General features: G+C 44.8%; 1 protein-coding gene across 1 annotated transcript in view; it reads right to left on the reverse strand.

Moving 5' to 3' along the window:
* The window catches only part of LOC119393710 (uncharacterized), a 31,258-nt gene extending 16,773 nt beyond the window's left edge, over window positions 1–14,485 (reverse strand). Inside the window, exon 1 of the mRNA XM_037660831.2 lies at window positions 14,144–14,485. Coding sequence (XP_037516759.1) covers window positions 14,144–14,219 — 76 coding nt within the window. The 5' untranslated portion in view covers window positions 14,220–14,485. The remainder of the gene's footprint in view (window positions 1–14,143) is intronic.
* Between the last annotated feature and the right edge of the window lie 2,463 nt (window positions 14,486–16,948).

Consider the following 16,948-nt stretch of genomic DNA (forward strand, 5'->3'; position numbering starts at 1 on the left):
AGAACCAATGATGTAAAAAGAAGTGGTTAACCGCAAGTGAATGAAACCAAGGACGTACGTTCCGCCGTTATCTGGCGTTCGTATTAGTATTAAATGCGAAGCATGCCTTAGAGAACAAAGGCACTTTGTCCGTTTCAATCTACCGATCTATCTATCTAGCCGCTTACGTCCAGGTGCTATCATGGTCGCCTGCTTTGCTTGGTATATATCAAAATTGCCATAGGAGGGTATCAGTGTATGACGAACCTTACTAAAATGTCATGACATGAATAAAATGGCAAGCCTGTCGCGTACATCCTGAAACCCTTTCTCAGAGTCACGTGGGGCGCATACCTGCAAACCACAGCCCGTGGAATGTGCGCATGCGCCACAGGTGATTGATTCAAAGTTGATGTCAACCGAGGAACGGCGAGAATAGGCATTGCAAATCGTAATGCGATATCGGTAAGGAGCCCGTGTCAAATAAAATCCGGTACCAGCGTCGGCGGCGTTGTCGGTGAGCGAAAAATTCCGATACACGCATATAACAAGAATCATGATTCGAGCCGCTATCGAACCCAAACGTTTTGTGTGGCGGTGAAGTATTTCTTACCGCAGAGCCGCGCAAGAGCTTGAAACTGCGCATCAAAAGACCTTATACAGGCATGATGTCCCGGCAAAGACAATTGTGGTTCCAATGTTGACTATCAGCTTTCATGAAATGTAATAAATACACATGTACTCCTATGAGGCAGCAAGCTGAAGTCGAGAATTGCTCAACCCCTGAGGAATATGTTAACGATCGCTAGTTATGACATGCGCACCATGACAACATAACATGCAATTAATTTCGACGTAACTGGCTTGTTTGGTCTAATATGAGTGGTAACGTTACGTCAGACCATAAGCTACCATTTCGGCTGCACCAGTGTAGTCAACGTGCCTGTAAGACAACAATCTGCACTCTACTGAATTTACACTAAGACATCGATCCAACTCGCAACGCTATGCTCAAAGCAAAAGTGAGTAAATAAATAAATAAATAAATAAATAAATAAATAAATAAATAAATAAATAAATAAATAAATAAATAAATAAATAATCTAAGGCAGCATAGGCAACCACTCGCTGGCTGCTTCTCATTAAATCGATTCCCACAATGCGTGGAATTTGCCAGACTTTTTTCATATTATGCTTATTTAGTTAATTCTCAAAGACCCAGTATGCAAAATTTTTCATATCAACCATCAGGGCTCGGTGAGTTTCATTACTTTCAAAACGGCATCCTAAGACTACCTATCCAATTTAGTGTGGCAACGTCTGTGTGGTCATTCTCTCCGGCGTTAGCGAAAGCTCGCGGAATATGAAATAGAACAACGTGACTGCGCTCACGCGCTACAGTATTGCAGCGCTCTCAACCATGCTTAGAGTGAAACCACCGTGCGTGCGGACCATCAACGTATCGCTGGTCGGGAACGACGGCACTCTGTTGTCGTGTGCCGCCATCAGAAGTGCTGTCCCTCTGTTAAACCGATGCTGAATAAAGGTTGGCGCGAAACTGGGATAGCCTATAAGAAGAGCTAACGCTGTGCTTACTCAATCACGTTATACCATTGCAAGTACATACATACATACATACATACATACATACATACATACATACATACATACATACATACGTACGTACGTACGTACGTACATACATACATACATACATACATACATACATACATACATACATACATACATACATACATACATACATACATACATACATACATACATACATACATACATACATACATACATACGTGTATACTTATTTATTTATTTACTTATACTGAGAGTATGCGTTTAACGGTGTAGGCATGGTGTGCGTTTGATACAGTGTGTGTGTATAAACACAAACTCCGTCAATAATACACACTCGAAATAGGAAAGTTTGGCGGCCATTCTTTCTTGTAGGAAGTACCCACAACGTTGTCAAGTTCTATTGAATGCGGTGTACTTTGCCCAGAGCTCATTCACGCGCGAGGTCTGCATCAAGAAAGCGCTGACGAGGCGAATTGAAGTAGACCATGTGCACATATAAAAATGTGTACACCTTAACAGCTCTGCGATCGCCACAACTAGCAACTGACGAACTCTAAAACAGGTAAACATAGCCATTCAGATCCGCCACATCATACCGGCGACGGGAAGTGCATGCCACATCGTCCAGTTTGTTGTCACAGCACGAGAGTGCAGAGTCGTGTCGTCCTCAGTAAACAGCCTTCTCCGGTAGGTATCCAGGGCTGACGGCACGCGATGTCGATAAACATGCCAGGAGCAAAAGGAAGTGGTTTTAAGAGACTCATAGCTCATTCTACCTGCCTTTGTCATGATATGCTCTAAACGCCAAACCGTGACAACAGCGTCTTGTAAAGGTGAGAATACATAATGAATTCCATTCTACACGTGTGCCAATTGTTGCCAAATTGGAGAGGCTTTCTTTTGTTGTGAGGTTTTTTAATGAATATTCGTATTTTGTGTAAATGGGTATTCTGTTCAAATTCTCACTGCGTATGTGCTCCATATTATGCTGACCGAACTGCTCTTCCATGGCAAGATTATTATCCGTTTTACAATGTACAAACGCATTACGTCGTTCCATTTGTGCGTGCTAGTGTTAAAAATGCTTTATGTAATGCTTGAGACGATTTTTATACGCGGTTAACGTGCGCATTACGGCTCATCGGATACATGTACAAAGGTCCACCATCACGTTAAACATGTATTTATTCGATTAATACACTGAGAGCGGCCTAGAAAGATTCTGGCTCTTTGGTGGTGCAGAATTATTGACTCTCAAGTCTTAGACACTTCTGCAAGTTTCTTTTTATTTTCCAAAAGTGGAATGTGCAAGTGCGTTTTCAGTTAGACTTTATACCGAATTATGGAACGCGCAAGTATAGTACTTTCGGTACTTCGAATAAGTAGCACTCTAATATCTGCTTTGCCATTGTTACAAAGGGCTAGGCCATCTGTATGCGCTCATGTGCGTTGTTATGACGTCCAAAATTATGTAATGGTGCTCATCTCAGTTTCTGTTAAGAGTTACAAGCTCTGCATTTTTTTAAGTGCGCAGTACTTCAGGAGCCCCACCTGTCGTCCCTCCACAGATCTCATGTGGCGTCATCATGTTCACAATCAACTGGTCAATACAGGCCTTAACCAAGGCTATAAATGCTCAAAACTGGGTTAAAAGAAACTAACGATTGCTAAACGAATATAAATGACCTAAATATCCCAGATCTAATTGCAATAATTTTTAAAAAATCGCTAAAAACGCTTCGAAAACATGTGCCTGATTTCCGTGCCGCGCAAGAGGTGACGCCACCGCCTCGCCAAAAGCCCGATTGCTCCTTCCTGCGGCGTTCTCCAGCGCATTCGTCGCTACAACTCTACAGGGAAAACAACCTGGAGGAACTCGCTGCAAAAGACACGTATCTCAATTTGCCGTAACAAGCAGGAAGTCGATAAAGCGCAGCAGAAGGTAGCGCGCATGTCGCATACCGACTTTAAGCATCTCGATAACAAGATTCTTCTCGTGCCGGGGAAACCTTACCTGGTTGCGTCAAACAATGACGATATCGACGGTTTGGTAAACGGAACAGTGGCAACTTTATGAACGGCAAGCGCAGGCTGTCCGTGCAAAGCACTTCATCAAGTTTTGCAGTATAGTGGAGCGGCATTTAGCGCAGAATTTAGAACTACAGCAATCGCTACAGAAGAACGACATTTTCTGTTTCGTTTTTGATGGAGTTATAGGTATGTACGCCGAAGAATTGAAAGTTCAGGCTGTGGGGGAAATTTCTCGAAACATATTTTAACGAACAACGCAAAAGCCAATACGGCCACAAGTAGTGGAAGAAGCGCTATGGTGTGTTCCTTCCAATTTCTGTGTCCGTGTCGGTTTATGCGCTGTTTTTTTTTTAAATATGTTGAGGGAATATACGCGCATATGAGTATAAGTGGATATGGACTCAACACGATACTATCCTTCAGTTAAATCCAAGTATACTTTGGCACATCGACTTTTTTCAGGCCTTCTACAAGAGTGAAAAGAAAAATGAAGACTGAGAAGATATTTAGGGAACTTGTTACTGTCTTGCCACTTTATTTTCGACGGCCCGTTTCCGCTTGCTCTCATGGATATCGACGGGACCCAAACGGTGACGTCAAGTATCCTCCGCATTAGCCTTGAGTGTAGGGTGGGCGTTGAACTTTGATACTTCGATCGCGCGAACGGTGGCTAGATTTTTCAAAACGAGCAAATCTGAAGAACGGGAAAGAGACAGATAAAAAAAAGAGAAAGCAAGAAAAAGTTAGGTGGGAGGGGGAAACCGGTGAACAGCGGCGGCAAGTTCAACGACGACGTCCGCCCGCTCCACTATTGGAAATCGACGGGGACCGCGCACGGCAGTCGAAGCAAACTCGAAGATGGCAGGGGTGGGGCAATACTTCGACCCTCGAAGCACGTCCACGGAATTTCGGCCACGTCACATGGGAGTTCCGAAGTAGGCAAAAAACAAATAAACAAAAATTCGAAAACTTAAACGGCAAGAGAACCGGATAATGGGAGCTAACGGTAGCTTGGCGAGGGTAGAGTCGCGTCAAAAGGCGAGCCCAACGAAAGTCCTTAGGAGAGAAACACTGGCTGCAGCTGGATGAGGGGGAGTCGAGTGAGAACGATTCATAGAGTGCCGGCAGGAATGAGAGCATTAACACGAAAGTGTTTTATGCCGGGGTCCACCAAGACATCAGTGACGTATTTCCGTCACGGAAATGACGTCGAAAAATTTACGCGATCAGATGGCAAAGAAAAATTGTTCCGTCAACGGGCATCGAACTCACGACCGCTCGGTCCGCAACAACAGATGCCGGGCACGCTATCCACTGCGCCACGGTCACAGCCTCTAGAGGCTTTACCAACGCGCCTTTTATATCTACCACTCTCCCGGTCGACGGGGTGGTGTTGCCCTCTGGGAGCGGTGAAGTAATTCGTCATTACTGTGACGCGCACCTGTGACGCGCATTACTGTGACGCGCATTACTCCGCGCACCTGCAACGTGTTACACGTCCGTCCCATTCAGCGCGTTTTCAATACAAGTTCAATTTTGTCAATGCCTTAACACACCGCGAGGCGGCGATATTAGTCCAAGCGTCGTAAAGGCGTCAGCGTCGCTCATAGCATCACGCTAATCCAAACCGAAAATAGCTCTGCGACGCGCGCCTGCCTTACCTGGCTGTAACAGCGCGTTCCCCGCTCACGCGCTCGCTCCGAGAAAAATTGCGGCCAGGCAACGGGGGCGGCGCGACGCGCTTTGCGTTTCCGTCTAGTCTGGCCGTCGTGTTCAAACACATTTTAACATGCGGCGGGATGGCGACGAAATTCTGCGTCCAATCAGCAACGCTCTTCTGGCTATTACACCTTGTTCTCTGATTACGCTTTCACCGTTAACTACTACAGCTACCACAACGGTTTGCTTAATAATTTAACATGGACGTTAGTCGTCGGCATGGAGATGTCCCACCAATCATCAAAGGGGATTCATCTAAACGGTGCTATAGCTGCCAGACATCAATATACATTGTACAAACTCTCTTATATCAATGTACAGTAAACATTCAGTTACTTCTGTAAGGGCACGCTTTACTTTCGTGTTATTCCGATTCCTATGACGGAGGGATCAACCATCTTTCGTTCAGAAGAGGATTAGAACAGAGAAAAAAAAACGGCAATGAAGGAAAGGGCATTTACACAACTCCTCATTAAGGAACACAATTGAAGCGAGTCCAAATTAGTTCGTGCTCACTAAGTTCTTGCGATGATAATGACCTTCCAAATTACTCGCTTTATCTTGTGAATCAATCGGATAAGACAGTAACCGTGAGCTCGGAAACTGCGCCGCTCAGTGGGCCAGCTAGACATTCTCATCTAGGTTGCCAGAGGACGTACGATTCCCTAGAAACGCGCTTTCTGATCCCCTTTGGCAACCCCTTCTTTTTTTCTCGGTCTCCCCCTAGATCCGAGCGATGAGGCGAAAACGACGGCGTGTGGCGAAGCGGATGGCGCCGCCAACAGAGTAGTCCGTGGAGCTATTCGGCGCCGACCGCCCGGTCACAAAGGATCAGCGGGGTCTTAATAGTTCGAAGGAGCCGTTAGGAACAGCAGTATCTGCGGCGCTGCCGCGAAGGAACCGTGGTGATTGCTTCAGCCACTGGAGCTTCTGGGACCGATGAGCGCCTCTTTGTTCGCACCGCACCGCTCCGGCCGTTAACAAAGTGGCCTGTTTAATTGGTTGATTTCGCTGCAGTATTTTCTTTTCGTTTTATTTTTCTCCTCATTGAGGTGACTGGCTTCGTGGGCGGTCGTCGAAGTAATTATGCTCGAAACACAAAAGGACAAAGGAATTCTTCAATCGTTAACTGAAGTTACACGAGATATATTACAACAGTGTTCTCTGTAGCGCATTTGTTTGGTGTGTAGGTTTTCTTTCAGCAATCTTACTGTACGCTTAGATTACGCTGTCAAGGTTTGGCTGGAGCCACACCCTTTTGAGGATATATGAATCAGTACGAACGTGAATGTAGGATTTTCAGCGTGTAGCAGACACATCCGTTGTCTACTACACGTTGTTGCGTAATGCATGTGTTAGCCTTTTTTGGTTTCTTTGTTTAATATAGTTTAGCCTAATGTATATAGCTCTGTGCTTTCAATCTAATTGTTTGCTTTTTTTACGCGGCCAAAGAAACCCGCGGTAATGAACATACCTTAGCAGACATCTGAGCAATGACCAGAGACGATTACTTGTCCGCGTGGCATCAGGTATATAACCAATGTAAAGATGGCAACTGACAGATGGGAACACAATGTCTACAATAAAACTTGCATAAACGCAGGTAAGATGTCTTATACAGGCTGGATGAAGTTTCTATAGGCGGCCCTATCTTAGTCAAAAGGCGCATTGGCGTCAGTTTCTTCTTTTGTGGATGATAGGTACCGGTAGCGACACCACGTGACGTCAACCACTAAACCTAAAAAGCTAACCCGCCAAGAATGACACCAGCCTTTCCACAAAAATAGGTCCACGTTTCGAAATGTTGGCTAGCCTGTCTGCGGCCCCACACCTCTGTTTATGCAACTTTCATTGTACACTAGGTATATAACAACCTTTATTGTCACCAAGAAAGTTCAAACGCCGAATGAACCATGCATGCTGTTGAAGCTTGAGAACGATATTCCGCGAGGAGCTTCTAAAAAAAAGTGGTGACAACGTAATATGTACAAGGAGCAGTTGCAATAGCAGCCGATGGTCTACACTACCAACGGCAACGCTTCAAAAGAAATAACAGCTGTTATGTATGTTAGCCACACTGTTTAACTATGGTAGATAACCATTATTTTAGCACGCGAGAAGTCATGCGTACAATATACTAGTAATATAGAACGAAGCAAACAAAACAAGGCGTGTGTTGTTCTCACACGTTCGCTTGACGCCTCCCGCCTCTGTTTTCTGCTCGCGAAAGCTGCCATGTTACAGGCGTCGTAGCGACAGCGTGGCAACAATGCAGCAAAGTAACAGAACAACTCTTACGTCAAAACACCCGAAGTAAGGAGAGACGGTTAATGCTTTCCAGCTTGTTCAGGGTCGTTAGGCTCTTTGCTGTCATTAATCTCTCTCGTAGCAGCACACGCACATTTATATTTATCAGCGCATTATCACCCAGGCGTAACGGGTCCCGGAGTCCACGTCGCAAAAGAATAAGGGAACAGAACCGCAAAAGGCCCGGGTGGCCGTATATCCGAGCTTGCATCTTCTGTTGTGTTACGATCGACTTTAGTTCATTAAAGTCAACAAGATACAAATAATCAGAACGCTAACGTGTTTTCGGGGACATCTTTGATGTCTAAGAAGGAATGATGGCCGGTTAATATTCTGCAATTTTTTTGTGTTTACCTGTTTATGTGCTTTTTGATGTACTGCTTTTCAAGCGTTTTTTGTTTCGTGGTCTTATTGATCAGTCTCTGTCTACTCAATGTGTTGGTAACAGAAACTTCCACTACGCAGTCTTATCTCAACTCAGTTTTTCTCTGTCGCAAAGACCATTACGAAGACTTCTCTCTGCATCTCTGTCACAATGGTTTTTATATGCGTCTTTCGTCTTTTCGCTGTGGGATTCTTTGTTCAAAGAACCCGCTGCGGTTGTTCTGTTTTGCATACAGCTCGCGTCATTTACTGCACCACTAGCAGAGTTGCTTCCCTTTTAATTTTGGCTATTATAAGCTCAGAAATATGCATTTTGATGGCGCTAATATAGGCTGTCTATAACTAATTTCACTTTGCTGAACTCGACCTTGCGGAGTTCAAGCCAACTGACTTGTAACAACCGATACGACTATGCACAGCATGCGACAGTATAGACACCCGGCTTGTAAATCTCATTTCTGCAAGAAATTATTTCATTTGACTGTAGGCTCCTAACATGCGTCTCATTTACGACTGTTTCTCTAATTTTCAATTTTTTGTGCTGATAAGGCTTTTGTCCAGCTCAGGCTGCTGTTGATTTTCTTGTGACACGAGCTGGCGACATGTTCATACGACCACGAACATGAAACAACTGTTACTGAACACCCGAACGCACCGTTCAATTTGTGCAGTAGGTGCTTCACATCAATTTTGTGCGAAACAACATTGAGGGGAAATGGCTTGCAGGTAACTACGTACGGTAAGCAATAAATTAAATAATAAAAGCTGGGCATTTACTGATCATTTAACGACTGGGCATTTACTGGCATAGAGAAGTTGTGCGGTATTTAAGTTTGCAATTAAACAAACACCACACAACCGGCGTCATACGCGTTTATCAAGTAGGTGTTAGGCTTCTAGATTAGCTTCTTGTCCTCGTGCTGGCCGTTATTACACATGACAAGATCAGGAGGCGTGAAAGCGCGCTGTCGCTCAACTTCGACATCACGCCATCTTCATTCCGTATTCGTTACTATTGGAACCACATCGATAGCATTATTTGTATATGTTTACTCTGCACTTCGACGTTAAACTAAATAGCAGGAAGAAAGTCTAAAATTTGTCATCGATACGTTCTTATGACATGCTTTCGCTAAACTCATTTCATATGTAGACAAAGTCTGCCGCCATACCAGAACAACGTGGGATTCATTTCAAAAGCAACTGCTTATGAAAGAGCCCCGCGTCATTAATGTTAACCGAAGTGCTCGACCGGCACAACCTACTTCTAACTATGCGGCGTAAATATTAAAAATAGTTTCACCAGCCAAAAGATGAGCGATGTCGATAGACTCCTTATAAGCCACTTCGTGCAGTCGCTTCATTACTGGGTACCTCATTTCGGTATCGAGCTGCACGAATATACTTTACAGCATTAAATATAACACCGGCGCTTTCATAACCACTACTCTGAATAATTCAATCGATACCAGCGCGTGCACCTCTCAGGCTATCTATTACTTCTCGCTCCCATTTTTGCTATACTAAGCCCGAAACGGAATAAATATAGATCGTGATCTCATCGGAAAAAGAAGTGGATAGTCGCTAGACGACACAAGTTTCGTAGGAAAACTACGGAGCAAGGACGTATCAGCTATACCTTAATAAGCTTTACTAATGAAATAGCCTCGTAGTTGGAAAGGAAAAGAAAAAAAAGCACTGTGTCGGCGTTCGGTTCCCTCGAAGGAGGCACCGCGCCGACTCACCGAGAAACAAACGATCTGCTCAGAATTCAATTTCGGGTCGCTGCTCCGGCTAATGCGATCCCGGAAAGCGAAAAACCTTAACGAGCCCCTTTTCGACATTCGGGGCTTTTTGAATCCTGCGCCGGAGGCGGCATTCTCAAAGAGAAGGTATTACGGTTTCCGCAGTGTTATTTGTGTGTGTGTGTGTGTGTACGCGCTCAAATCTGAGGTGCTGCGCTTTTCTTCTTCATTCTTGCAATAACCATTCTGTATCGTCGATTTTCTTCAGAGCCGGTTATACCAATTCTCAACGACTTATCTATGCTTTGCTTGATAATTTCAATCAAGTTGAAAATGGAGGAAACAAAATTAAAACACATCCTATGAGATGTCTTTGATAAAGGGCATTTTGAAAGTTATTTGTTCTTTAACTTCTTTTCTACACATAGAAAAAAAAAACATTAAAGCTAAGGACGCAAAAAACAGTACCGTGAAGCTGTCACGATACACGCATGAGCACATCTATGTCAGTCGATGATAAATTCTTCATATAAATCCATGAGTGTTTAGTGTATAAAACTTAAGTGACACACATGCCTTCAACTATGCGGCATGTTTTTAAACAAGCAAAGAAACCTATTCATTTCTCGTGCTTCTTGTCTTAGCACTATCCGTAGGCGACGGCTGCTTTTCTCACACTCGGAATAGGAAGTTTTTAGGCGCTCCGCCCTCAGCGGTACTGAAAGTTACAGCAAAAAGCGTACAAAAATTGACAGAAAAAGCAAGCGGTGTGAGCGGGTTCAGGTGAGCAATTACCCTTAAATTCACGATTTCAAAAACGTTCTATGCTTTATGTTTGTTTCATGAGCTTTCCCGTCAAAGCAAAATAATGTAAGTATCTTATTTGATTAATATGTAACTGGCAGTCCTTTACACCAACAGTTGAATAACATGTGTAACTCATGGAAACGCTAGTTTTCTGTTTCTGTGATTAGGTCCTGCGTCGTCATGTGCCGCAACCGGGTGTGGCCCATCACGTATACTTATCCGGTACTCATAACCATGCAAACGGCAATGAGTCCACAGACAGCTAAAACTATGTGATCACTGGTTACGTTGAACAAAAAAATGCAAGAAATTGGGGAGGGGCGAAGCATGCAGTGTCCGCCGGTGTTTCCCACAACAAAATCGCTGCTAACGGGCAATGAGAGACAGAAGCAAAGGAAGAACAGCCCGACCGAGGTAATTCGCCACATTGCTTTGAGAGAGATTTTTTTTATGAGGAACTGGTGATGCCAAGCCTGAAACCGGGCATGTAGGAAGGGTGTTTCAGCTCCACTAACGTCGTCGGAGAACTGCGCCGGAATGCAGCTAATCCCAAGGTGCTTCTTCTTCTTCTTCTCTACATGCCCGGTTTCAGTTCCCTACGGCATGTAGGGAAGGGTGTTTCAGCTTCACTAACATAGTCGGCTATTTGCTGGTCTGAATGTTTGTTGCCTTCGTCATTTTTAGTGAACTGGTGGCGAGTTAAGCACCATTACTTTGCAGATATGTTTAAAGATGTGGTGTTTCAAATAGGTGACTTCACCGTCGAGATCCACGTTTGAGTCTGTGGTTTTAGATAAGAAACTTGAGCGCCTTGGTAAATGTCGTCGGGCATTCTGACACCGCTGCTAAGTTAAAGTTTCAGGACCTGGGGCGAGTAGAGGGATTTACCCAATTTTTGTGGTGCATACCCGTTTCTGATGGACCATGACTACTGCATGACACGCCGACAAGCCGAGACCCTAAACTGCTTCGCCGCTAAAAAAAATGTTCACTTGCAAACTACCAAAAAATGCGGGGACGAATTCTAGAAACGTTTTGCTTGTTAGTACCTTTTACCATTGACCGTCAAACCTCGCAATCAATTACGTCTAACGTCAGGGTTGGCTGCAATCGGCTGCTAGAAACAACACAAGCGCAATAGCTTTTCTGGAATACAGGCCGCTTTTAAGGCGACATAGCTAGCGAGCTCCACCACCGTATAAAATAAAGCTGAAAATAAAGCAACAGCCGTATGAAGAGTTTGTTATGAAAAGATTAACTTTTACTTTCTCAAATTCATGACAGCCGCAAAACAGAAGACGCTAAAAAAGCAACCTAATTTAATGGGATCTACGTCTAAATTCCTTGATCGGATGTACATCTAAGAAATAGCCGAGAAAGAGTGGTGGAAGTGTTCAGCTGATGCTCAGCGTAAACCTTAAATAAGAACTTCAAGAGGGCGGTTAGTAAACTCCGAGTAACACACAGGCAGGATAAGGAGTGTGTGTTCGGAAGCGGGCTGTTCAATTATTTCCGCCAGCTTTCCGTGGCTACTTACTGGGCGCTAGAAATAAATCATGAGTACAATAAGTGGTTCGCTTAGGCATTAACCTTTTCAGGTGCTTATACTCATCTACACAAAAATACGCAAAAAAAAATCTACTGTCCTCTCGCGGCAGCTCAACACTTTTGATAGCTCCTTTGGGGCACGGTGCCAGCCTCGAGTATTTTTGATAAAGCGTCGTAATTTATGTTTCGCTACCACCAGCCTATGAAAAACTACGTCTGTATCCTTTTTTGTTTGTTACATTTTGTCAGTTTCCGCGTTGCGTAGCGCCTTGCCATGGTGTGCGTTAGAAGGGTAGCGAAGAATGAGCCACGCAAGAAAAATGCGCTTCTAGCCTAATATATCATCAACTGCAGTGCCAGTAAGTTACTGTTGCAACTCTCTACAGGCTTCTCTCACGGAGGGCGGAGTGCAGAGTGCAGAACTGCCCTATTTCCGTTCAATCATCGCATTCTTTCTCAGCAAATAGCTGCAGGAAATAGCGTGAACATAGGGTTTTCAGAGAGAGCGGGCGCCGTAGCAGACATTCTTTGAAAAACGGAGCAGTAAGTCAATATTAACAATAACATGCTTCAAATATTATTTTTTGGATTCAGACCTAAGTGCACATTTTACACGAACAAACATGACGACCTCCTTGCTCTTCCGCAGAAGTAAACGGCTCTGTCCCTCATAAAAGAAAAAAGAAGAAACGTTTAGCGCATGGCTATTCAGAACCGTTCGTTTATGAAGCACGCCGTAGTGGGTTACTGCGGATTAATTGTGACTTCTTAATGTTTTTCTTACGTGCTCCTAAATCAACTTAGATGTCTTCTTTTTTTTTTTTTCACTTCCACGCAATCAAAATGTGGCCGCCACAGCCAACATGGACCCACAACCTCAAACTAAGCAGCGCATAGCCATAGCTTCTGGAATATGTATAGCAAAATAATTTTGCTAAATCAATAGCGCTGATTGAGAGTGTTAGCTTTCAACCAATGTTCCCAGCTGTCATTTTGCGCAAGCCCAATGAGACTTTCTGTGTCACACTGGGAGCTTCAAAACAGCTTGTACTTTCATTATCAGCCCAGAAAGAGTGACGAAATACTCACTGTAAATCAATACTTGTAGCTTAATAGAGGCACATTAATTTGACTGAGGATAGTAGTTCGCAGGGTCCCTATTTGGCCCTGCCAGATATTCAATTTGTAGTGCACGTCAACATATTAAGAGCTTCTGGTCTTGTCTTTTCTTACATTCATGAAAATAAGAATGTGGGTTACTCTTGGCGGCTCTACTGAGAATGAGCACCCCCAAGCGCTATTTCATAACAATAACTTCAGAGTCCATTTCCTTTGGACATCATTGTAACAGTTACGTTAGGACGTCTCTGAGAAGTGCTACTGCATGCGATTCATTTTGAGAGTTTTTTTTTTTTCAGAAAAGGTTCTCTGACTAGTGAGTGAATCTGGCCATCTTGCTCTACGCTTACACAAATTGCGATAAATAATATATTTGTGTATTTTTACGCGGCGAATATTACTACTGAAACTGCTTCAGCAAGATATATCGCATTCGTTTAGTACCGATACACAAATTGATTCAGCGTGATGTTCAAAAAGGAAACATTGGCCATGAACCGTGCTACATGCTTATAGTATAGTATAATAGTGCTACTAGCTTATAGTTATAAGGTTCGTTATCATCCCCTGTTCGTTGATCACTCGTGCCTGAAATACGATGCGTGAGAAGCACGCGCATGCGAGCCTTAATCTGTTCAAGGCGCCTACTACTGAAACATAGCAAACGCGACTGGGTAACGAACACAGAACCTCATGCCTAGCATACAGAAACCCACAGCCACTGAGCATCCGGCGTGGTAGCGTCTAACGATGAGTAGTCATCACTTTTGAGTGTGTTTCTTCGTACTTTCTAATCAACACGCATCCTGCGTAAGTCTTGTTTTAATGAATTCTATTTTAAGCTTAAGTAGAAGACGGAATTTTTTCCTCTACAATCGGCTGTGCAAAATATTATCCATAACGACACTCACCGACGATGCACAAGAGCATCCAAACAGCCACAACGGCGGAAGCTGACTTCACGATGCCACAGTATCCCAGTCGCATGGCTCCAATTATAAACAACACAGACGTGTGTGCAGAGAGAGGACGAACTAGCTGTGCAGTTTCAATGTTTTCTGGGCAGTAACGAGGCCCTATCCTTTGTCTTCAGCGTTGTCGACCACGGTTGTACGGCGAAATCAACGAAGGCGAGCGACGCCGGAATCGCCCGGCAAGGAGCAGGCAATCCCGGAAAGCCGCATACTCGGCGGGCGCACGCGTGTGAAACGCGGGGCCGCGAGGAGCAGTCGCGACCACCGCCGCCTGCCGAAATGAAAGACCGAGGGACGCCGCGCCGGGCTAGGACCCGCGCTCGGTTCCCGAAGTGCCCGCTAGGCGAGGCGAGCCCATCGACCCGCTCGAGGGAGAGCCGGCCGACAAAGCCGAATTCGAGTGCGATGCCATGGCTGTGCGAATAGATCACGCGCGTGTGATGCGCCTTGCGCGTGGCAGCTATACAGTTGACAGCGCCTCGGTAAGCGCTTCCACAAGAAAAAGACAACCACTAAATAAACAAAATCTTTTACCTTTATTATAGCATTACTTTCCGAGAATAACAGAGACGCCAATCCGCCAGCCGCGCTCGTTATGACAGACAGCGATGCCCACTCTGGGTGCTTCTGAACCAACTGGACTCAAGGTCACTTTCTGTAGCCAACATTCTAGGACCGTGGACATGTGTTTTGAAGGTGCAGAATGCAACGAAAGCGTTACTGACGCACACGAAGTCAGTAGGTATGTGCAACCGCCTGCATACTTGTGCTCCCACAAGTTCGCGCGCGTGATTCTGCCGATATCTCTGTTTTCTTCTGCCTCTTTGCGCCCCTTTATCCCTTCCCCTAGAGTAGGGTAGCAGATCGGAAGTGCATCTGGTTAACCTCCCTGCCTTTTCTTGCTTCTCTCTCTTTTCGCTCTGCCGGGCTTTAGATCAAACTGATAGCTCAAGAAGTCGAGGAGATGCCTAATTGACAGTCCTATTAGAGCGCTTCCTGCTCTTCGTACCGCTCAGTCAGCAAACAGGTGCTCCAGTGAGCATGCGTCAAATGCGCAGGCGCGACCGCTTCTACTAACGGGTGCTTCCGCCATGCTAGAGAGCTCGCCGAGTAGAGCGCCTAAGCTTCCTGGGCAATGCGGACGGAAATACAGACATACTGCCCCTATTTCCGCAAGCACTGACAGAGTGAGTTTCACTGGAGTGGGTCGAGGGCATACCGATTTTTACGGGAGGTGCTTGGCATCTTTGACACAATGCCCAACGAAACAATGATAGTGCTCGGCACCAACAGCTAGGTTATGAAGACGACGACTTGTCGAGTACACTCTTAATCAGACCCCATAAAAGTGCTAGGTATAGCCAAGAAACCGGAAATTTTTCGTCTGGTTTCTTGGATATACACAGCCTTTAACCAGGGCCTTATTAAGAGCGTATTACACGAATGACATGACAAGAGCCTTAGACTTGGTTATTCTACAGCACCTTCGTCGCGCAGCCAAGTTGCTATTCATTGCTGTCACAATTTAAGTTGGCATGTATTTAACAAGAGAAAGTGAAGGCTTTCTAATGGGATTCAGACAAGCCTACCCCGCACATATATAAGTGCGTAGACGCTACTCGGCATGGTCAAGAACATAGGGGACAGAAAAGACCCTAGACTGAGCCTAGACCCAACCAAACTGTTTACAGGAAAGTATTTCCTGTTTAGGTTGCACAAAACATCGTTACGAACACAGAAACACTGTAAAGAAGAAAGAAGAAAGGAGTAATATGCAACGGATGAATACAACAACGAAAAAAAAAATGAATTCGGGGGAGCACATCGTTGTCAGCGATTTGCAATGAGACTATCGTGTAGCCGACATCTGTTGCAGCTTCAATGCACGACCGAAGGTAAGCCTCTCTTCTGTCGCCGCATAAAAAAGATCAACGAACGACAGCAAATACAAATCATGCGTGTGGCTTCCTCGGCACCCACCAAAGGGCAAAGCAACACGATTTGCGGTTGTCTGCTGCTTAGTAAGTGAGCATCGGGCGCCTGTATCGCGCAGGTTGGTAGAGCACCCAATCCCGGCAGCTGCTTTTGAATTACGCGCCGTCGTTCTGGCAGCGTGCTCCACGTGAACGAATTGAAGCTTTCTTTTCTTGTCACGTGTTTACGCGTCGCATCATGGCAGCAGCCGAGTCAGCAAAATTTGTGTCGCCGATATTTATGTTCAATCGTGTCCGTGTGCTCTGTGGAGCGCCAATTGCAAATCATGGATTCATAAATTCGGGAATACTGATGAGAAACAAAACATCGCAGTAGTCAGACTGTACTTGCAGAAACTACGCGTGTAGTTCAATATTTTACAGGCATCTTTGCCCACATATTTATGAAGGTCAATGGGCATATATTGCACTTATATAGGTAGTACTACCATGATGCTGCGAAGATTCAATAAGGCCTACGCATCTCATACATTCGAAATTCAGTGACTTGCTTTGTCGTATTTCTTTGTTGCTGCAGGAAATTCAGAGTTAAAGTAAAGCGTTTTATGGCTGCCTAAAAATAATCCTATTTCGTGTCTTAAAGTAAGATTGGCCAGAGGAGCAAAAACGCTTTCTCTTCTGTTCGCTTCACACATTAAGCAGTTCTGCAGAAGTAAAGACGTTATTGCTGCGAAATGCAGCACGAACTTTGGTTTCCACGCAGACGGACACGCCCATTCTTAAAGGGGCCCTGCAACACTTTTCCAAT

This window comes from Rhipicephalus sanguineus, chromosome 5 (assembly GCF_013339695.2).
Source record: "Rhipicephalus sanguineus isolate Rsan-2018 chromosome 5, BIME_Rsan_1.4, whole genome shotgun sequence".
NCBI classification, from domain to species: domain Eukaryota; kingdom Metazoa; phylum Arthropoda; class Arachnida; order Ixodida; family Ixodidae; genus Rhipicephalus; species Rhipicephalus sanguineus.